The sequence below is a fragment of the Macadamia integrifolia genome, chromosome 12, assembly GCF_013358625.1.
Source record: "Macadamia integrifolia cultivar HAES 741 chromosome 12, SCU_Mint_v3, whole genome shotgun sequence".
NCBI classification, from domain to species: Eukaryota; Viridiplantae; Streptophyta; class Magnoliopsida; order Proteales; family Proteaceae; genus Macadamia; species Macadamia integrifolia.
In genome coordinates this window covers 23,861,398-23,884,297 of record NC_056568.1, presented here as the reverse complement: position 1 = coordinate 23,884,297, position 22,900 = coordinate 23,861,398, and the positions used below count along the sequence as shown (strand labels likewise).

The 22,900-nt window shown below is 38.2% G+C and overlaps 2 protein-coding genes and 1 long non-coding RNA gene across 3 annotated transcripts; all 3 read right to left on the bottom strand.

Moving 5' to 3' along the window:
- Positions 1-1,357: 1,357 nt before the first annotated feature.
- On the bottom strand, positions 1,358-3,253 carry LOC122057287 (phosphoglycerate mutase-like protein AT74). Its single transcript, XM_042619341.1, has 2 exons — positions 2,090-3,253; positions 1,358-1,999 (listed from the first exon to the last, which is right to left on the bottom strand). Exons 1-2 carry the CDS (start codon positions 2,544-2,546, stop codon positions 1,533-1,535), a joined length of 924 nt encoding a protein of 307 aa, XP_042475275.1. The 5' UTR covers positions 2,547-3,253; the 3' UTR covers positions 1,358-1,532.
- Positions 3,254-8,612: 5,359 nt separating this feature from the next.
- Positions 8,613-9,701, bottom strand: LOC122058353. Its single transcript, XR_006133732.1, has 2 exons — positions 9,511-9,701; positions 8,613-9,104 (listed from the first exon to the last, which is right to left on the bottom strand). It is a non-coding gene; the product is annotated as an uncharacterized LOC122058353 (long non-coding RNA).
- Positions 9,702-15,223: 5,522 nt separating this feature from the next.
- LOC122057595 (protein RESISTANCE TO PHYTOPHTHORA 1, chloroplastic) lies at positions 15,224-18,967 on the bottom strand. The gene is made up of 4 exons (XM_042619751.1): positions 18,613-18,967; positions 17,889-18,099; positions 15,643-15,812; positions 15,224-15,559 (listed from the first exon to the last, which is right to left on the bottom strand). The coding sequence occupies exons 1-4, from the start codon at positions 18,841-18,843 to the stop codon at positions 15,533-15,535; spliced, it is 639 nt and encodes a 212-aa protein (XP_042475685.1). The 5' UTR covers positions 18,844-18,967; the 3' UTR covers positions 15,224-15,532.
- Positions 18,968-22,900: the final 3,933 nt, after the last annotated feature.

Sequence of the window (22,900 nt, the reverse complement as noted above, 5' to 3'; positions counted from 1 at the left end):
AAAATCTGCATCAATGAGGATGTTTGTTGATTTGATGTTCTTATGCTGCAACTGTGGAACGTAATCTCTATGAGATATTCCAGTCTTTGACAGGCTCCAATGGCAATCCTCAACTTAACACTCCATTCTAACTGGATATCTGATTTGAAATCAAGTCCACTAAACTCCCCCTATACACAAATTCATAAATCGGAAGTACCGAATCTTCAGAATAGCAAAACCCCATAAGTTTAGTGATGTTCTTGTGACTGATTTTGGCTAATGTCTTATCTCAGCTTTCAAAGCTTTCCAAGATTGACATTTGAAGTTTATTAGCTTCTTTACAGAAACAAATTCACCACCTGGTTTTGTAAGCTCAGCAACAAATTACTCATGATGGGTGAATCACTGCAGTGTTCCAAAATGTCACCATACAAGATATTAAGAGATGCCGTGAACATGTAGAGACTCATAATCCTGCCAAGACACTCTGGAATTTTACTACTGAAGCTGAAAGATCACCTAATGAACTGTATTACGCATTGCAAGAAGTGCCTTGCCAAAGATCACTCCCAGAAACAAGAAAAATATGCCAAACCCTGTCAATCCAAGCCCAATCTCAATTACATTTCAGGAATACAACCAATAAACTAGTTTTCCATACACTGTAACACCAAAGTTCTGTAAACAATCATGCCTTACCAACAACCTTTAATCCCCTCACCTAGTTATTCTACTCAGTTTTTCTCCTTCCCTATGTCAATGACATGTGATGAAAAATAAAAGTGTACCCGTGCACGATGTTCCACTGTGGGGTCTGGAGAGGGTCACTGTATGCAACGTTACTCCCACTTGCGAAGAGGCTGTTTCCCGACTCAAACCCACAACATTCAATGATGTGAAGAACAATTCTAAAAGGAAGATTCTTCATTTAGAAAGCAAGAGTGCTAGACTACTCTAAAGATGCCTTCATCACAACACATTAAGAAATGACTGCTGTGTTTTTTATCTTGGAATCGACTATATATCGAATTGTTAAGAATCGGGATTTCTGATCCAATTCACAGATTCTTAAAACCCTCCAGAAATCCATTGGAGTTACACTGGTACAACTAGTAAGGAATCATGAGAGTGCCATATTAGTTAGATTCAAGATGTTGATGTTTCATCACCAGAGGAGGTTGTGATTGGTATGAATCATCATTCTACTTCAAATCTGTTCTGAAGTAGTTCATGTAGCTAGCTGTTGCATTCCTTTCTGATTCACAGATACCCTAAAAGAAACTATGGAAAACTAAGGATTTGGTTAATATGATGATTGATCAAGGTTTTTTTTTTATATATGAACCCTCCTCATACTCTGTTCAATGGACAATAATTTGTAGAAATCATTCTAAAAGCAAATATATTACAGATCAGTAGAGAGAAACTTACAATCTAATTTCTGTATATGTTGTTGCTTTTACTTCCAATTTGATTTTTGTGTTTTGCTTAACTACAATCAGTCAAGTAGAGATTAACTTAATCAATAAATGTCAGAAAAGAATGGTTAGTCATCGGCACTGAGGAGCAGCAGGGGCGGCGTTGTTTTCCTTTTCCCCATTTTGGTCGGAGGGGGCATTACCATTATCGTCGGAGTCGGAGTTACAGGGAAGATGATCGAAGAAGGTGTCAAGGTACCAGGAGCACTTGTCATTCCAATCCCCCTTGTTGGCTTTGGCCCGCCACTTCTGGTCGGCGATCATTTCCGGTGAAAGTCCCCATTGGATGAATTCTTCCTCGGAATGATTAATGGCGAGACTGTACTCTCCACCGGAACCCAATTGAATAACCCGGCATTCGCAGTTGTTGAAATTGTTTAGATTCTCGAATTGCTCCACAGTCCACTTGAACCATTTCATTAGGAAAACCCGCAACGCCAGCCCGTGCGATACAATGATTAGGTTTATCTCTTCATCGCAGCGTTGATGGTGAACAATCCTCTTCATGTCTATGTCCCTCCACAACGATTCTAAGAAACCTGCAAATACGGACACCAAACAAAAAAAGATTGAATAAACCTTCCGCATTCGTTCTAAGATTGAAGAACAGAAGAGGAGATTTGACATACTGGAGAGGCGGTCGAAGACATCGGCGGCGGATTCGCCCTCGGGAAAGCGGAAGAAGAAGCGGCCGAACCTCTCGCGGGCGGATTTAGTGGCTTTCATCCGTTCCTCCACTTGGAAATTTCCGAAATCTTGTTCCCTAATCCTGCATTCCTCTCGAACCCCGAGAATTCGATTCCTGGGGAAGGATCTGCCGATCTCGCGGAGTGTGGAACGGGTCCTTCGGTAGGGTGATACGTAGAAATAGACCTTCCAGTTTTGGGAGACGCCACCGTCGGAGACAAATTGATGGATGCGTTCGCCGGCGAGTCGGGCTTGTTCGATGCCGTGAGGGGTGAGTGGGATCTGGTTATCTGGGGTGGTGGTGTAGGCGGCGCCGTCAAGATTGCCTTGGCTCTCTCCGTGCCTCACTAGGATTATTCTCTTAGGCAGAATATTGTCATGCGACGGTGGATGCCCCATTCCCTCTCTATTCTTCTTGTCCTCCTCCTCCTCCTCCTTTTGCTTCTTCTTCTTCTTCTGCTGCGGCTGTTTCTTCTTCTTCTTCTTCTTCCCTATCCCCTATATCTACAGATTCTTTTCGTGGGTTACAGGAGAAAGTAGAAGAAGCCCAGATCACAAAGCAACCTAACCGTGAAAGAAAAAGGAGCCCAGAATAGATCGCAACCGTGCTCTAAAGTTCTTACTTTGTAGAAATGATTCTGCTCTGTATCAATCAAGTAAACCCGAGTAGGGGAGAGCAGAGAGACAGGTAGAAATGAGATAACAGAATCAAATAAAAACCACTTCCATCTTCCTTTCTGAGTCTTAAGCTTCTTTTGATGATAAAGATCATAATTCACACACTAATCTTCATGAATTCCATTTCTTCACGCTACAATACCAGCTATCAATCAGCATAACCCTGTTCATATATGATCTTCCTCCCTCCCTCCTATCAATGTTCATCTTCTAAATCCAAAATTAATGAGCAGGCGGAAGCTTTCAAAAGTAAACAAATTCAAAGTTCAACATATGAATAGAGAAGATCAAGCTGGGAAGTGGAATGTATTTTAATTGGGTACAAAAGAATAAAGAGGAACCGACACGGCCGTAATAGCAAAGCAACAACTCCTGATGAGATGTGTTCATGTGTCGCCAACCTGGAATGCTATCACCAATGGCAATCACCCTATTGGGTGGCTTTGAGTTTGACCAATGACCATGGAAAGGGTAAAGGAAATGGGAATATGAGGTGGTTCGATGCCTTATCCAGTGGCACCAACCTGGATGAGGGTCTTAAAAAAAATAAATAAATAAATAACTGGATGCGGGAACGGTGGTGGGTGAACCGAACGGCCCAAACCTATTCTAATTGGACCGGATCTTCTCTAGTGCCTCAGTACACCTAGTACATCAGACGGCTGATAGTACTTGACAGTACCTGACATGCACCCTTGGTTGTCGGATGTGCATTTATGCAATTGAAAGGATCTGGTTCCAATTTAACTTGGTTTTAAAATCCCAGAATCTCCAAAGGGTCCCAAATAGTCGTAGATCTAGGTTTTGGATAACGATGGGCGAGAATTGGGATCAAGCTCAGTCGATTTGATTCGAATCAATTGATCCTGCTGATCTGTTCTAATTTGCCTAACTCTAGATTTTGGACAAGGATTGGCAGAATTAGGATCTTGACTTGGCCGATTTCAGTTTTAATCGATCTAAATTCTAAGGTTTAAAAAGAGGAATTGAGAATTGAAATATTCCAACCTATTTCGATCCAATTCTACCTAAGATCAATTGGAATCAACTAGAAATCGTTTGAGGCATTTTCTACAAGATGAAGCAGACATTAGATGAAGGCTAAATAATCAAAGAAATCTGAAATTAGAAATTCTAAGGAGACGAAAGATTTATTTCTTGAAGGGAGTACCAAATTTTGGCACTGGAGTTCAATACCCCTATTGTTAGATGCCCATATTATTTTATTTAAAATTATTTTCTTGCTCAACCCTAACAATGGTATGTCATGCAGAATTTAACCCAAGAGACTCTACATTACCAGCACTAATCCAAATATTATTTTATTTTTGAATTTTGTAACCATGGTTTTAGGTATCAGTTTGTCTCAATCGTACCGGTGGATCAGTAAACTAGTACCGATACCTATCCGAGAAATGAAAAAGGATTAAAAAAATCTCTGGTGCCAATATCTTAGTTCTTTGAGGGCAAAATTGTCCATATGGAATCCAGTATATGGATATCAATACGATCACCCAATACCAAATCGATTTTGATACCAACCATTATTCTAACCCAACCCAAAACCAACTTATCATTTAACTCTTGCGCGCTAGTTTGACTTCTTCAATTAATTAACTATTTGCCTGTAAGTTATCCACCTTTTCTTCAATTAAGTGTACGTATAAATCTCTCACCAAAAAATTAAAAAAATGTACTTATAATACCAAGGACTCTTTGGATTTTATTTTATTTTATTATTATTTTTTTAATCCTATAGAACAGCCCAAGGGGATTTTATTCACACACAAAAGAGAGGAGGGGGAATGCATGTGACAAGAGTTGATCCTTGCAGAGGCTGCAACTCGTCTTAATTCTCAATCTATCAATTCTTGTCTAATTCTCATTGTATATACGACACGTGTAAAATAGAGATCCAAAGGTGGTGAAAGTTGAGGGATCTTTCAAACCCATTTCACCCCTCAAAAAGGAAACTCGACCCGATTTGTTTGGGTTTTCCCTCCATTGTCCCCTGACCTGAAACGAAGGAGAAGAGCTCACTACCTCCATCGTCTCTCATCTTGAAACGAAGAAGGAAAAAGAAGAAGAGGTTAACTGTCCAGCTCTCAACCTAAAATGGAGAAGGACATGAGAATTCCTGCTTCAGGGGAGCCCCTTAGGGTTTCGGCTTTCAACCTAAAACGAAGAAAGAGAAGGGGGTTTCTGCTTCAGGGGAGCACCTTAGTGAAAATGTGTCAAGAACTCATATAAATGCAAGATAAAAAGAATTCGTTCGTTCTTTGCCTGATTGCAATGTGTTTGTGCAATGTCCTATTCCGATGCATCTTTTTAAGTTACTAAACCATTCAGTTCATTCAGATGATTCTTACCCTTAGGCATCCATTGATCATTACCTTAGCTTATCTTTCCCCTGTAATTTCACGCCCTTACATGGAGGGACTACACACTAAGCAGCCTTCTTTTACCTAAGGGCCCGTTTGTTTAGATTAAGTTGGGAAAAGATTAAGTTGTTGTATTCGACTAGCCTCATACTCCGAGCTCTTTCTAGAAGTGTTCTGTTCATCCTTTCAGTTACACCATTTTGCTGTGGTGTCCTTGAAACCGTGAAGTGACGTGTAGTCCCTTCAGCTTTATACAATTCTAGAAACGGTTTGTACGTGTACTCCCCTTCATTATCTGTTCTCAAGTACTTAATTTTCTTTCATGTCTTCGTTTCTACCTCAGCCTTCTATTCTTTAAATTTAATGAACACCTCACTTTTATGCTTCATGAAGTAGATCCAGACTTTCATTGAGTAATTATTAACAAAGGTCACCAAGTATTCTTCCCCACCTTTAGATTTTGTTGTTGAAGGACCCCATACATCACTGTGTACATAATCAAGCACTCCTTTACTCTTATGTTTTGCAGTTTTAAAACTAACCTTGCACTATTTTCCGAACACACAATACTTGCAAAAGTTCAATTTACAAGTTTTCACTCCATTCAACAGTTTTTTTTTATGAAGCTCCTTCAATCCTCTTTCTCCCATATGCCTGAACTGCATATGCCACAGATATGTATCATTTGTATTAAATCCTGCATCTGTAGTCATAGATGCTCCACTTGTAACAGTGCTCCCTATGAGTCTGTATAGGTTTCCTATTAGTTGTCCCTTCATGATAACCATAACACCCTTAATAACTTTGAGAACTCCACATTCTACTATGTACTTGCAGCCACTTGAGTCAAGTGCCCCCAAAGATACTAAGTTTTTCCTTAATTCTAGTACATGTCTCATATCTGGTAAAGTTCTTACTATCTCATCAAACATCTTGATTTTGATAGTGCATATCTCAATGGTCTTGCATACAACATCATTCCCCATTAGGACAGACCCACCATTATATGATTGATATGTATCAAACCAATCCTTATGTGAACACATGTGATATTAACATCCAAAATCTAAAATCCAAGAATCAGAAGATTGATTCTTATCTGATGATATAGAGTGTACATCTCCATCATCTCCATCTGAATTGTCAGCCACGCTAGCTTCCTCAGATGCCTTATCTACACCTTTCTTCTTCAAATCCGCCTTCCTCTTCAAGCACTCTCTCTTCAGATGACCTTCCTTCTTGCAATAATAACAAGAGACCTTTGTCTTTGCCCCTTTTTGATTTCGATCGACTTCTCAGATCCCTTTTGATTTGATCTCCCTCTTTCCTGCTCCTTGTCACCTCCAAAAAGACATTCTCCTTAAGATTTCATATTACTGGCCTTCTTCCTTGTATCATAGGACATGAGGACAGCCGCAACTTCATCCATCTCAAGGGTCTCCTTCCTATACAAGAGAGTCGTTACCAGGTGATCATATAATTCTGGGAGCGATGACAGCAATAGTAACGCCTTGTCTTCATCCTCGATCTTAACCTCTAGGTTTGCAAGTTTACTTACGATCTGATTGAACATGTTAAGATGCTCTAATAGATCTGTACCTTCCTCCATCTGTAGAGAATACAATTGCTTTTTCATGAACAACTTGTTCGTTAAGGACTTCATCATGGAGATGCTTTCAAGTTTCGCCCATAACTGTGGTGCAGATTCAATACTCACAACATATTGTAGGGCATCATCAAAAAGCTTCAATCGAATAGCACTTATCACCTTTTCCTCCATCTCCTCCCAATTTTCGTCAGTAATTTTTGCAGGTTTCTTTGACTTCCCCAATAATGTTTTCGTCAAACCCTGTTGTATCAGAAGATCCTTCATCATTTGACGCCAGATAATGAAATTGTTCTTCCCATTGAACTGCTCGATATCATACTTGGCATTCGATTCCTTCCCTGCCATCATGATAGTAAACCCTAGAAAACGGAAACCCAGAGCTCTGATAGCAATTTGTAGAAACGCAACCCTAAAACGATGCAGAAGATAATGGAAAACAGAACAAGTAATGCACACAGATTTACGAGGTTCGGAAAAATTGCCTACGTTCCCAGTGAGATGAGATCCTGCTTCACTATCAATGGAAAATAGGGTTACAGTGCTAGTCCCTCACACATCTCAGTATTGCTTACATTACAGAGAAAGAAATTCTCGCTACAAATATATAGCGAAAAAACCCTAATCTAGAAACTACACAATTGCCCTCAAATAAAAAAATTAACGCGGGGAGCTGCGCCCCCTACACCTCCTGCTATGTAGGGGGCCTCCTGCCCCCCTTGCAACCCCCACGGCCCGCTAATCGGATAGCGGGACCGTCGTCCTGCCTGTCGAGGTGCTGCACCAATACTCCCTGGATTAAACTCTGACGGAATACAAGACATCATACACCAACACAAATATGCTTCAGATTTGTCATAAAGAAGTCCAATGTAGGTGTTTCATATCTGGGGATTCTTTTTTAAAAGGAAAATTCAATTTCTAGAAATAAAAAGCCATACAGATTACAAAAGGGGTACTCATCCATAGATTCTCTCTTATTTTTTTACATTCCCCAAGCTAATTTAGAGCCTTCCAACAAAAGTCCTAGGGTCAGCACTAATAGCCATTGGAGCAGGAAGCCCATGATCTCCTTTGCTATTTCTGAACATGTAGTGGATGGAACAGAGACCACCACATCAGAGGGAAAACTTGCCCCAAGATGTGCTGGTTCAGGGTGGAAGACCTCTCATTGGAGTCTTGATTTGTCTATGAGAGTCGAGAAGGTTTTGTTTCAGGGAGACAAGATAATAGTATCTGAGCTAGGATTTGATTGAAATTTGGAATATGACTTCCAGAGTCTAGGTTCAGTAGTCCTGGATTATTTGGGTTATCTTGGTTCTGAAAGAAAGACAAGACAAAGGTGCTGAGAATGGGCCATAGTTTATAGCTGAAATATAGCCAATGATCAAGGAATTTGGTTCTGGAGATAAGGTTTCTCCATGGGAGATGCTTAAAAGAAGGAAACATGGACTAAGAGTAGCTGCAGTTACTCTTTTGCATGATTGGTAGTGTGAGGGTTCACAGTGTTTCTGCTGTGTTGTAACAGAGAGGAAAGGAGAGGTGAGGATCTTAGAGATATTAGGATCTGTGGGACTGGATATATAGAGAGTAAGTGGTGATTCTTTGCTTCCTTTGAGCCAATGCCCAGTACACCACTTGTTCATGATGATGATGTTGCATCATTGCCACATAGAACAGTCCTTTAATATTCACCCATAATCAGTTCTCTTGTCTCTAATTGATTGGCTGCACAACTAAGAATACAGACTAGTTCTCAACCAAAAAGAAAAGGAGAGAAAATTTAAGAGACAAGAAATATACCAATAGACAAACAAAAAATGACATCTATTAGAATCCTTGAATTGGATGACCTCTCCAAACTCAAACACAGCCACTGATAAGTATTGAATTACATGAAAGGATCTATTTTGTGGTAAGAAACACAGCCTCTGATAGGTATTGAATTACATAAAAGGATCTATTTTGTGGTAAGAGTTTCCATTTGAAGTTGTGAAATAACAGAATTTCATTAAGCTTAAATCCACTAGAAATGTAATTTTTCACCAACATCTTTTCAGAAAATCCATCCACAAAATCCTCGAAGATCCTTTTCATGCTCTCTAAAAATTGTAGAAATGGAGCACCAATCGAGAGACAACATCAACCACTGGTAAATCGCTGATCCGATTAATGTGTTCATCCAAAATAGCTGCAATTGAATGAAATGACATAGCTTTCATGGGTAAATCTGCTTGAGAACTAAAAGTCCTTATGGAGAGAGCATCGAAATTAGAACGCAAAGGGGTTAACCTGCCAAAGAGAACATTAAATCAGCAAGTTATACGGTCACATTAATGCCCAACAAGTTATGGAAAGAAAACAAAAAAAGTAATAGAATCCAATTTTAGAACAAAGTACAGAAATTGTTGATCCTACTATGAGATAGAAGAACTTGTTCTCATCCTGCAATTTCTACGGATAAATTGAACAGTGCCATCTTTATTCATCAAAGAAATTTGGAAAATTGGGGGAGAGAGGATTGAAGGATATCTTCAACAATAAAATACAGAAATCAGAACTAGCTATTAAGATTAGCAGAAGCTGCAAATCGTCGAGTTAGTGAACGCATAAAAAAAAGAGTGTCATCCAAGACAGAAGCTAACGAAAGACAACGAGCTCTAGCTAAATTAATGCGGAAAGGGAATCGATAGGTTACCGCTCAGCCTTTTCTACTACATAAAACCCAAGTTTGATCAGCAAGAAAACTCAAGAGAGAGTGGCCGCAGATCAGCTCGTCTATGATGGGGGAGCGTCCATAACGAAGCCAAGAAATAGATAATGCCACGGAGAGCAAAACAAAGCAAAGAAAAAGCAGCATTAGTTCACATTTGAAACAGGGAACACCGGTTTCCCCTTCCCCAAGACAAGGAGGCCGGTGGGGTACCACCCACCGGCCACCACCCAAAAAGGCAAGTAAAAGAAAACAAAAACGGTAGATAATTTCTTCAGTTTTTATATACCACAGTTAACTGTATACAAAAATAAGAAAGAGAAAGTCTAGTGAAAGTCAATGTTTTAAGGGTAAAAGTTTTGTAAGGGCGAGAAAGTCTTCTCTGATTACGGTGATTTGAGATAATGATTGAACTATTGGAAAATGATTTCATCAGTAATTCCCATGGCTCTTCGCTCTGTCGGCAATGGTTTGGAATATGAGAAATATACCAACTCGGGACGGATCTCAAATTTGGATCCGAGACCTCTTCAACGCCTTGGCGTCGACGTTGGAGGGTTTGAACATATGTCTCAACCTTTATCAACACGTGTCCATCTTTTTTTATTTTTGGATGAATTAGACGAGGGTTATTGGTGTTGGAGATAATATTTTCTCATCAAATTTTGTGGTTGGAAAAATTATTTATTTAGAGTAGAAAAAAGGGCAAAAAATTTGTTGCTATCTGAACTTGCAGCCAATAAAATTCATTATTCTTTCGGGTTCTCACAAATGTTTTTGTTTTATTTGAAAAGATTCTAATAATGGAATAAGTCCAAATGGTCCCGAAAGTTTGAGATTCTTTCACATACCAAGCTAGACTTCTTGGCACGCGGTTTGGTGTAGCTGCCAGAGTAATAGCGCACTAGCCTAAGTCTCAAGAAGAGGTCGCTTTTCCAACATTCCCCATTGTATTTTCCCCCTCTCTGGTCCCCTCCTCTCTCCCCTCCCCTTTCCCAAGCCACCTTTTATTGAGTTGGGATGCCACCCTGGCTGCCTTTGGATTGCAATCTTAGTTGGGCTATGGCCTTCAAAAAAAATAAGAGATATATGCATGAACTCCTTTAGGAAGATTTTGTCTTCCACTTCTTTGGCAAGTAAGCTGCTTGTTCAGATAACCCTCTACCAATCTATATAGGAAAAGGTTCTTTAAGTTGTTGGGCTCATCTATTCTAACTCTCTTCTCTTCCCATGAAACGATCCCATTGTTTTCCTAATGATGATACTATTTTGTCACATTTTATTGGTGTACTTAACTATGTTACTTGCTCAAAGAACTCTCTCCTAATTTTTATAGAAAAAGTCCTTTGAATTGTTAGGTAGGGTATGCTAGCACCTCTATATCTCTCACTCTCTTCATAAATGATGAATTTGCTGCCCTCCTATATATGTACAATACCATTTTATCACACTTCATTGGTGGATATTCACATTTTCTGCTTGTATTCTACGATTTCTGTATTCGACTTCTAATATTGTGGATTCAATAAAAGGGATGCCAAGCATATCACTTTGAACAATGAAAACAAGAAGAGTTCTTTCAACATCAACTTCTACTCTTGAACGTCTAGTTTGTTGGCAAATATGAGATAGTAAACAAGTAAGCGTTGGAAAAAGATCCTCTCCAACACCACTGACCCTCCAACGACCCATCTAAAGGTTGGGAGGGCTTGGACACACATCCCTAGGTGTTGATCCATGGTCAACAACTACGGGTCCGTTTGATAACGTTTCTGCCGTTTCTGTTTCAAGAAACGGTAGAAACATAAATTTTCGTTTCTTCAAACAGAAACGGAATTGAAGGTGTTTGATAAGTCATGTTTTTAGAAGTCGATAGTAACCAATGAAAGAATGACCACAAGTCATTTCCAGAAACGGTGAAACAAGTTGAACTTGTTTCGCCTAGGTAGTTTCTTGAACCATAAATAAGTAAAAATTTCTATTTCTATTTCTGAAAATAGGTGAAACGAAACAGTTTTATCAAACGCTTTTTACTCCTTTTCTGCTGTTTCTGGAAACAGAAAAGGCAGAAACGCGTTTCTTGAAACGTTATCAAACGGGCCTTACATCTCTTCTTCAGCAATATTAGTCTAGTCTCTACCCAAACATCTAGGCTTTGGAAAGCACTTTGAAAACTTCATATTCACGTTTGATTTGATTTTTGCAGTGGAAATCAAATTTCATTGAAACTTCAAAATAGGTGAAAAGTTTTCAATTTCAAAATTGATATTCCATTCACTCTTATTCTTCATTGAGCATATGATTAATTTGATCGCAAAGCAATAGTTTATGTTAAAAAATAAAATACCATCCATCTTCTTCTCTTTATGGTCTTTACCATCAAAATCACTTTTCTTCGCTTGATCTTAGCAATCTACAGTTAATTCCAAACTCATCCCTCCCAGGAACTCGTGTAAGAATTTTGAAATAAAGTATTCTTTTTTTTTTTTTAAAATAAAATGTTTGTTATAAGGTTTTTTCCTTATATGCACCTAATGATCAATAGGTGTGACTATAGGAAGATATGTTTGTTGAAAAAAGTTTGAATAGTCAAACATACATGTCTTGTGGAAAAGACATGGTGGTGTTTAGGCCCTTGGTGGTGTCTCATCTTTTCCTATATATAGAAAGAAGGTTAGTACATGTTTTGGTGGTAATTCCAACTTTTGTTTTCTCTTGGTTTTCCCAATTCGTTGTTTTGTTATTTCTACGAGGCTATTTTATCTTGGAGTCTAATTCGCAAGAATCCAATTTGCACCATAAAAGACATCTACAACCTTAAGAAAAGTGACTGATGGCACAACTCAACACCGATTTTCCAAGTTTCTCTATGTGTTTTTGTTGTTTTATGGTTGTCCTTGTTGGCAACTCGGCCACGTTGCGGTGATTACGTGGCCAGTTTGGGTGACGTGGATGAAAATGATGACATGACAGTGTCCAGTGTCACCGATGAGATAACAGAGCAGCTTGGTATGCATGGAGTGATTTAATACATCATTAACAGGATCGAGGGCATTTTCGGAAATGAAAATGATATTTTTGGAAGATCAGTTCTTCATGAAAAATATAGATTGTAATTTTCCTAGTCCAGTGCATTTGATTTCGTCACATTCCGATACCGTATGAAGAAGTTACGGCATTTATGGCAGTCAAGGGCAGTTTCGGCATTGAAGATGAATTTTTTAAAGGAAGCGTTCTACATGTAACAATACGAAAAAAATACAATCTTTCCAACGGTTCTGATTTCATCGCATTCCGATTCCGTATGAGAAAGATACGTCATTGGAAAGGTGTAGGGGCATTTTGGTCTTTTTACATGGATGATTCAGATGATTGAGTCTTCTGAAAAGTCGTAGAGCATCCAGTTACGATTCCAACGCACTTCGTTTCATCTCGATCGAATATCGTATGAAAAAGTTATAAGCGTTTCCGTAGAGTCGGTTCGAAAATCCAAACCGAAAATCCATCAGTTGCTCTCGGTGTTGGGTGGATTTTTCGGATTTTATTTTTGAAATTCTAAGGGCTTTTGTGTAATTTAAAGATTTTGAAGGTCTGAGTTGCAAGGGGTCTTTAAGCACTGAAACATATGGAGGCAGGGGCTTGATTGTAATAAAGAGGAGTAAAGGGAAGTAAAATGGACGGCCAAGATTCGACCACGTAGGCTTGATGCCCATCCAAAGGTTGCTGAGATTTTGGTGTGATATGGACGAGATAGATGCTTGCGCGTGGGATTTGATTGGTTAGATGCATAATTCTTGATGCTCTGGCGCTACACTATATCAAGGTATGTTATTGTGTTTCGCATGTGTATAGAAAGTATAAAAAGGATTCCGATCTTAATGATCTCATGAAATCTGATTAAAGCCATCATGGAAGATTCGGATCCAACGGTCAATATGCATTTTCACTTTTGTGAGTGGGAGACAAGCTCCCTTAAAATCCGGAAAAGCAACCAATCATAGATCGACAACACTTCTGACGATGTCAGCGCCTACGTCATGATGATGTCATCTAGATTCAAATCTAACGGTTTGGATCAGTTGTCCGTTGGTTTAATCGGACGGCTTGGATTATAAGATCTCTTATATGAGATCTACGGTCAGATTTCGCCCCTGTTACGCGCGCCGCCGGTGTAGCCTACGCCGCCCGTACGAAGATTCCATTTCAGGCTATCTCATTGCTCCAACTTCAAAAGGTCATATCTCCCTCATTTTAAGTCGGATTTGGGTGAACCAAGTTGCAGCTTCTTCGTTTTTTCAAGCCCTACACCATGGAAGCAAGAAAAATGGGTTTTGAGTGAAAGAAGGCTACGGTTTTGGTAGGAGAAGCTTCCCCCTCTTTGTTGGTCCTTGAATGAACATACATTCTTGATGATAAATGTTCTTAGGCCATTAAAGGAGGTAAAAGAGGTGGTTGAAGTGTGTTAATGGTATATTAACTCAAAGCCAAGGAAGAAGAGAAGAAAGCAAGGATGTATTTGCTTTGAAGAGCAAGAAGCCAAGGAGAGAGAAGGTGTGAGCACCAAACTTGTCAGTACAAGTTTCCAGTCATCCCAGGAAATCGGTTGTGAGATTCTCTAACCTTTGATTTTACATTACATGTATGTATGTATGTTAGGGTTAGTTGTGGATGAATGTAGACATGCTAGGTTAGTTGTGGATGAACTGTAAGCATGCTAGCTAGTTGTGGATGCATATGCTAGGCAGAGCTTGACTGTAGGGCATTGATATAAGCCCAATTTAATTGTATTATTTATTGTGTGCTTAGTGGGTGCTAAGCACCGGGAGTGGGTGCTCCCGTGTAGTGGGTGCTACACATTGTATCGGCACTACGAGTGCCATCTCAGCTTCGGCTTGAGAAAATTAGGTGTGGGTGCTCCCGACTGTGGGTGCAGTCAAAAGTAGTGTATTGAGTAGGTACGGAGCCTTTACAGGCACTACTCCGGGGATGTAGGCAAATTGCCGAACCTCGTAAAAACCCTGTGTTGTGGGTGCTTGTTGTTTGCATTTTATATTGAAGTGCGTGGAATGTGGAATGGGTGTGCACACTTGGAAGTGCCTATGAGAAGCTGAGTGTGCATACGACTGTGTGCAAACAGGAACAGGTATATCAGGTTTTTCTTGGCCAGACATCGGACAGGTTTTTAGGTATCGGAATTGAACTCACTGATTCACCCCCCCTCTCAGTGACTACCGGGTTACAACAATTCTAGGTTTACAATGTCATATATGATGTTTATCGTTGACATGATCAACTGCGTAGTATCCATTTCCCCCCATCTATCATATGGAAGATTTCCAGCACCTCGTATAGGCGTGACCAACACTGGGCAATGGTAGTTTATGATTCAACAATCTATATCTCTTTTTGTACAGAATGAGAAATTGAAACTAACAAAATATCTTACTCACTTCTCTGTACACAATGATAATTAATGGTTAGTCTCTTACTCTCCTCTGAAGGATGCTATTGAGTGGAGTTTGGCATTTCGGGTTGAAGTAGAATCACCTTGAAGGGATGGTAAAGTCGAATTTGGTTCATCTCTACTTGTTTTTTGGCAAGAGGAGTCAATAAGCAGCTTGCATGGGGGGCTGAAATTGAATTCACCAGTGTCTTCTAATCTTGGGACCGAAAAATAAAAACAAAGCAAGCTCCAATCTTTCAAATAGCACTTGATTGATGAATGCATTTGTTCAATATGATAGTTATATCAGTCTTACATTCTCCCAAGTGATTTTTCTATCAGTAATTTAGTGGCACCAAAGACCCTCTAATTGCCTATCCATCAAGAACTAAACCCATTAATAAAAGAACTCCCCCCCGCCCCCCCCTCTCTTTCCCCCAGCTGCTTCTATTTGATAGTCTTACTAGAGCATTGCTGCATAAGTGACTTCACGTTGGCCAAGCAAAGAGGAGCCAAATGATGAGACACCTTCTGACAATGAACACAACTCGCTGCATCCTGCATCTATTCTGACTTCTGCAACCAGCCAAGCTGTAAACAGATAACATATTTCAAGCCACAAGTTAGGAAAGTAATAGAAAATCAAAATGAGATTGAACTCAACAGAGTTATACCTTCCAAGCATACATCCCAAAGAAGGCTATGATATCTGCAGACCAGACGACTGAGAAGGATTTCCAAAATATTGGAATAAGAACATTGAGTAATGGGATGAGAAGAAAAAGATAGTTGAGAGCTTCTTTCTCATTCTTTGAGCAGTCTCGCGCTCGAAGGGAAGGTATTGCTGCAGAAAACACAAAGGAAAACTCAAAACAGAACTGAAATAAAACTTCACAAATCATAATACTTAGGTATCAATATAGGTGGAAAACAACTTATAAGGTTTTAGAATGCTTTGGAAATTGTGATTCTTCAAGGAAATATATGATCTAGCTACACTTATATATACTCTGGTTGCACATTCTGGTTTATCTAAAATCCTATGTAGATGTAAACCAGCAAAACAGACACAGACATGCATGCATCAAGACAGGATGTCAGCTGGGAATTTAAAACAATGTTTTCAAAGACAAAACTCCTCCTAACCAATGGATGCCAGCACAAAAACATCATCCACTTTCTCCACGAGTCCATATAGATGCAGAGGCAACTAATTATTTTCCAAGTCATCTGTTGTTTCTGACCCAAGCCCGTGCATCCAAACTCGCTTCTTTTTTTATTTTTTGGGTAAACATGCATCCAAATTCACAGATGAACATAAACATATACACAAAAAGAGATTGAAATTCTTTACCAACAAAGAGGGGTCCTAACATTACACATCAGAATCAGAAACAAACCATTTTTCTGTATGTCTTTGAAGATAAAACTATTTTGTCTCCACACCCCCTCCCCACCCCCCCCCCCCCCCCAAAAAAAAAAAAAAATAAATAAATATCAGAGTATCACAAAAATGATGCCTTATCCTCAGGTATGGCAACACATCAAAAGCTAAAAGAAAGAGTGTATAATCAACATCCATAGGTCAACACCGTCGGTAAAATGAACCTTAATACGGGAGAGTTGTTTGGCTATGGTTACTTTTCTAGTTAAAATTTTGTCCCAAGGAGATTCAAAGGTATCAGAGGAAGATAAAAGTTCAATTATGTATCACAAGGGAACACATTTTTATTTATTTATTTTATCATTTTTATTTTATTTTTTTAAAATTAAGCAGCAACTTTACTAATTGAAAGAAAAGAAAGAGCATAACCCGCAAAAGCAGGCCAAAAAAAAAAGAACAACAACAACAAAACATAAACAACCACCCAACAACCAGACCAAAACCACAATGCAAAATGCTACAGAAGGGAAAAGAATACCCCGAGCACCACCTAATTCTCACTACGCTGGCCATTACATCTGCAAAATAGTAGCCAATATTGGCTTTTATTGGAACAAGCAGTTCATGCGAGAAGCCAATAATTCTATTTGTTTATGATGTTCGCAGATCTCCAAGAGCAATCCTCAATAGATGCAATCCAAGCAATAACCATAGTTATGTCTCCTTCCACCACAATGTTAATAAAAACTTCCTTGATGGCAAAAATCATACCCCATGTGAAGGGACAGCAGCTTTGCTCTGCTAGAATCCCCCTCTCCCAATGGTATCGAGTAGATTCTTTCAATGGCACCAGAGCTCGTCCTGATAAACCTTAACCTCCGATGAGCCCGGGTGTCCCAATAAACATCAGTCAAAATTAAGCTCAACTGCATCCAAAGGAGGAGGCGTCCACCTCTCAATCTAATTCTCCCTATCTGTGAGAAAATGATATTGTCCCAATCTCTCCTGGTGATCTTCTTTCTGACTGCCTTCTCCATTGAAAATACATTGCGGAAAAATCTCACATTCCTCTGCTCCCAAAGGCACCACAAAACATGCCAGTAATGTAGCTCTCCATAAAATCTGCCTCTTTTTCCAAAAGGACCCAAAAGCCAAAAACACATGAGCCCCAAAAAATACTTGGGGAAAATCCAATTCGGATGAGACACCCACAATCAGAAATGAAACTTGCCTTTTCGGCAAATGGACACTGGAGAAACAAGTGATCAACTGTTTCCCCATTCTAAATTCCAAGAAACTATTTGGGGCTTATAAGCATTATATGAACAATCAACTTAGTCTTCACGGACTAGAAATTAAAGATACAAATGAAAATTAAGAAGTTTTCAGATGACTAGAGGTCCCAATTCCATGTAGTTCCCTTGTGAAAGTAGTAAGAGGATAGGAGTAATAAAGTGAGAGGAAAGATAATAAAACGTAGTTGGTTATCCAATTTATATGCATTCTAAAGAGGACAATCAATGAAGCATCACTTACTGAACATCCAAATAGACCACATCCCCATTAATCTCCATAGGTCAGGTTCATTTGATGGAAATATGAAATTGAAGGAAAGTGCCCCACCAACCAACATTGAGGCATAACCTTGAACTTCAAAAACAGTGTACAAAGCAGTGCCAGGTACTGCAGGATTCTTTGTTGCGGTGGAAGCCCTAGGCGCAAAAGTTGCAGCAGTCTTTTGAACAACCTGATATATAACACGAACTCACGTATATATTTATGCAGGCATTTAGAGGAAACAGAATGCAATTTGAAAGAAATCATCTCATAAGACCCAAGTCCAAATCAGGAAATGCTTAAAACCATACAGAAAACAAAAGGAAAACCAAAGCAACAAAGTAAGAAATTTAAAATTGAACTCAGTTGAATTACTCCTAAAGCATTCACAATTCACATAACCAGTGAAACTCGATCCCTGGATATTGAGAATAGTAACTTTCAGTGTACGAATAACTACTTCTAGAGTTATAAATAATGTGGGGAATGGAGATTGGATGAAAAAATGTTGCTTTCGGTTTGATGCTTTGGAACTACATCCATTCTTCCTCCGAACACACACAGACACACCCAGGATGGTGAGGGATAGCAAAAGATAACGATTAACCATAAATTATACGAACTGGGTAATGGGTATTTCTAGAAAGCAATTTAAAGTCCAGGTTAAAACGAAACAACAACAGAATTCAGGGAAAAGGCTGACCTTTTTTATGTCTTTATCGATTGCCGGAGCAGAAGATGAAGCAGTAGTCGGGGTGGAATCACTGCTACCTCCTTTGCTTGGCTCTTGGTCTCCTCCGCGTTCTTCAATGGTCTGTGTATCAAGGCCATCTGAAGTTGCCCTGATTTTGAGTTTTCTTCTGTAAGACTTTGTAGCGCCGGATTCTTTTATCTGAAAGATGACGGGAACTTTGGTTGAGACTAACGTATACATTTTCACCCTTTTTTTCCCTTAAAATTCTTTAGAAATGGTTTGCCATTAAAGCCGGTGCCGGCAAGGCACAGACAGAGAAAGAAGCTGGGACGAGATGAGAAAAGTGAGGTTGGATGTAAAGGAGATTTTTTCTTTATTTTCTTTTTAATATTTTTTTTTTTGGTGAATTTTAATCATTTGAAATAATAAATGAAAATTACAATTGGCCCTGTTCTCTTTTAACAATTAAAAGAAGCCATTTATAGCTATCGACTTCGATTTGGTTTTGTAAACTGAACACCTTATGGCTCCAATTTTGATTTGACCAACAGCATATACCCACCAGCATTTGACAGGAAAAATTAAATTATTGTTTCTGAAAGAAAGTCGGATACAATTACATATTTGATATGTTAAATGGAAAGAAGATGACATGTGGTAATTAGGTTGTAAACATTTTTTTTTTTTTGGTAAAAAATTAGGTTGTAAACTTGAGCCCTCTGTTGAATTGAAACGTTGATATTGCATATTTGTTATTTGAAAAAGGGTGGGCATGTCATTGGTTGCTCAGCCAATTTCATTGACTGGTCATGAAAGTTTGAGTCATTCGAGGGATTATATTGGGTTTAAATTTCAATAAATTTTTGTAATAGTTGAATTTTGAAATATACAAGTATCATGCGCACAGAGAGAATTGGAAAGGAGCCAAATCTTGTGTTTGCCTCTCTCCAACCTCCTAGTTAGAAATCCCCTATCTGTGGTTGTTCTGCATCTCTTGTGTTTGCTTGCCTATGACTCCATCCTTGCAGGGGCGGAGAACTTGTCACTATCTCAACTGTGCTACAAGAGGCTCTGGGGAAGTTGAAACAGGAGATCACTCATCTTGGAGTGAGCTTACTACTTAGATGGTTTCTGTAGTTATATATCTACTCGGCACTTGACTACCCAACGTTTACCTTAGACATAATAATTAATACACCAGATATGCATCCTTCTTGATCCTCTTGTACTTGAAAAAGGTCCTCTCAATACTCAAACACCTACATCCGATATGGATTCGGATCCTCTCCGTGGAGGTTGTCACCCAGAGTTCCCATAGAGGATTATTTGCTTGACATCTGGATGAAACAAATTCGATGGAAGAAAAGAAGTCCCCTTATCTTTAACCACTTCATCTCATTCGGACCCAAACCTAGCTAACATTCTTACCTCTTCTCCTCAACTGTGTTTCCATCATCCATGACTGCTTCATCTCCCAATAGCTTTCTTTCTTTCTCATTGCCATCACAATGATTTCCCACCATGAAAACGAGAAGTAATCTCATCTTTTCTTGTTCCTCTCATTCTTTTTCATCTATTGCTTCTGGTCCTATAAATGTTCTTCTTCTTTCGAATCTTAATTATTTCCCACCGGATTGAAAGCCATCACGGCCACAAAGAGTTGGAAGTCAAGTGACCCATTTTGCTTCGTTATCTGTCCAACCACAGCCATGGATGGAAATGCATTTGAGTAGAAGACAAAAAATTGTTAGTCGGGCATCTCAGGTTTGGGTCGAATGGGGTTAAGTGGTACATGGAACTTCTTCTCCTCCGTTGGATTTGTTTACTACACGTGTCTGGTAAATAAATTTGGGAAAATTACATGATTACCCACTTCTGGGTTTCTCTTTACAAAATTACCTATCAAAAGTTTCAGTTAACAAAAATACCCAAAATTAGGTTTCCCTTTATAAAATTACCCACTTAAAGTTTAAGTTGACAAAAATACATAAAATTGAGTTTGAGTTTACAAAACTATCCACTTAAAGTTTTAGTCATTAAATAATACATGATTATATGTGGAACATGAAGAATCACTATTTTTTGTAGTTTTGTAAATCCAACATTGATTTTGGATATTTTTGTTAATTAAAACTTTGGATGGGTAATTTTATAAACTCAAATATAATTTTGGGTATTTTTGTTAACTAAAATTTTTTGTGGATAATTTTATAAAGAAAAACCCAAAAATAAGTAATCATGTAATTTTTCCAATAGATTTCTATAGACACTCTATGGAGAAGATTCAGATCCATCGGATATAGACCAAACTGTCGTACGATGTTGTGAATCCAACTCACCTTAAGTTACTCAGAATGATCGGCATGCCCAACGGTCTTCTACCCTTTTTGCTTTTTTTTTTTTGTCTAAAACCGTTGTTAAATTTTCAAAAGTTTGTGGCTTTCCACCACTTTTCTTTTCTTTATTTGAACATGCACATAGAATATCTGGACTTACACATGAATGTGACAGTGGGATCTACTTGTCACTATAATTTAAGTCGACACTTAACATTGTACATATCAAATAGGATTTATCAGGGCACGAATTTCCATGCAATTTCAGTGAGCGTAACTCGCTCACCCTTATCACCACAAATGCATTTTGTTATTGCAAATATTAACAAATACGAAAATTAAAAAAAATAAATAAAAACAAACCACATAATATATAGAGATTTAACGATGTTCACACATAGATGTGGTGAGCTACGTCCTTGAACAAAAGAAGATATTTTATTATGTAGAAGAGAGATATTACATAATAATTGGTTCCATTAGGCACACATTTGGTCATTCACACTGGATGTTTAGTGGCTCTTCATTACTTTTCAGTGAAAGTTGAATAGTTCTCATTCAATCCTGGTGTGACCCGGTTCATGCTGTTGTGGGGTCAGTATGGATCATCGAAACTAGTCAGATCGAAGGCATGGATACTCGTTGTTAGTAAAAAAAAAAAAAAAAAAAAATAATAATAATAATAATTGGCAAAATAAATCTTTAATTGAATAGAGTTACTATTTTGAATAGTTTTGTAAACCCCAATTAATCAAGTAGTTTTTCCTATATTAATTGGATACACGATAACAAATACAACGAAAATTTATATATTTGAAGTAGATAATAAAATTGCTTCAGAGTAATCAATTGATTAATTTATCTAAAAAAAAATCAATTGATTTCTTCTCTTATCCCCACCTCCCCCAATTTTTTTTTCCGGCTGTCTCCTTCACAAAAAAGTGCAATAGCCCTAATGACTAAAAGCATTTAATTTCAATTGTATGTAAAATCCAATGAAGATATTTCTACTTGATTTAATATGTACAATCATAATCACAATTTATCTTCATATATAAAAAAAAAAAAAAAAAAAAAAAAAAAAAAAAGAAAAAAGAAAAAAAAAAGCACTTGCGATCAATTATCAATGCTTGACAACGCTTTATTATTATTACAAATACCATCCATTAATAACATTAAAAATATTAGATATCTTTAATTAAAGGGACTGTTATAATGATACTTCTATACATATATTTAGATAGATTATGTAATTTGTTTTGATCCCATCTGTTTTATTCTCAAAAAATCTTTAAATCATGGATAAAAAAAGGTTCAGAATAATCTGAAAGTATATTTTCCAATTAAATTACTAATAAAGTGTGTTACATATTATTAATATTTTCCTTTCTTTATCATGTGGGCCCCATGTACATAATACCATTTCTTATTTCACCATTGGTCTATTTTGAGAGATTCCCCAGTTCTCTTTATTTTATTGTTCACGATGCTTCCGTTTGGTGGTTTCATATGGATTACTCAGAAGTAGAAACTCAGCATATACTGCAATCGAGTCATCAACTCTACTCCCTTGCTGGAGAGGAGATTAAGAAGAACATGAATAAAAAACAGGGGTTTAGATGAAGAATATATGTGGGGGTAATTTAAAATAATAAAAAAAATCATGAGTATTAATGCAGATTGCATAAGCAAAAGGATTAAATGGTGTAGCAGGGCGCCTGGCTTGCATCCGATGATCATAAACATTTTTACATGGAATCTAAAGTGGTCCCACACAATTCAATCGGAGTTGGATGTGCCACAAAAACCCTGTTGCGCTATAGAAGAACCAAGTCCGAAGCAGAACCAGTTAGCTAATTATAGTCATTTCCCTTCCCATATGTCCAAGCGCAGGGAACACGCCTCTTAGGTTTTTTTTTTTCCTATATTTTAAATTCAATTTCTTTGAATTTTTTTTCCCC

Excerpts from the sequence above, each read along its gene's own strand:
- LOC122057287 (XM_042619341.1), bottom strand. The coding sequence starts at position 2,546 with ATGGGGCATCCACCGTCGCATGACAATATTCTGCCTAAGAGAATAATC. Across the intron at positions 2,000-2,089 it reads TGTCTTCGACCGCCTCTCCA|GTTTCTTAGAATCGTTGTGG; the intron begins GTATGTCAAATC and ends CCGTATTTGCAG.
- LOC122057595 (XM_042619751.1), bottom strand. The coding sequence starts at position 18,843 with ATGTATACGTTAGTCTCAACCAAAGTTCCCGTCATCTTTCAGATAAAA. Across the intron at positions 18,100-18,612 it reads TCGATAAAGACATAAAAAAG|GTTGTTCAAAAGACTGCTGC; the intron begins GTCAGCCTTTTC and ends GTTATATATCAG. Across the intron at positions 15,560-15,642 it reads TTGGGATGTATGCTTGGAAG|CTTGGCTGGTTGCAGAAGTC; the intron begins GTATAACTCTGT and ends ATCTGTTTACAG.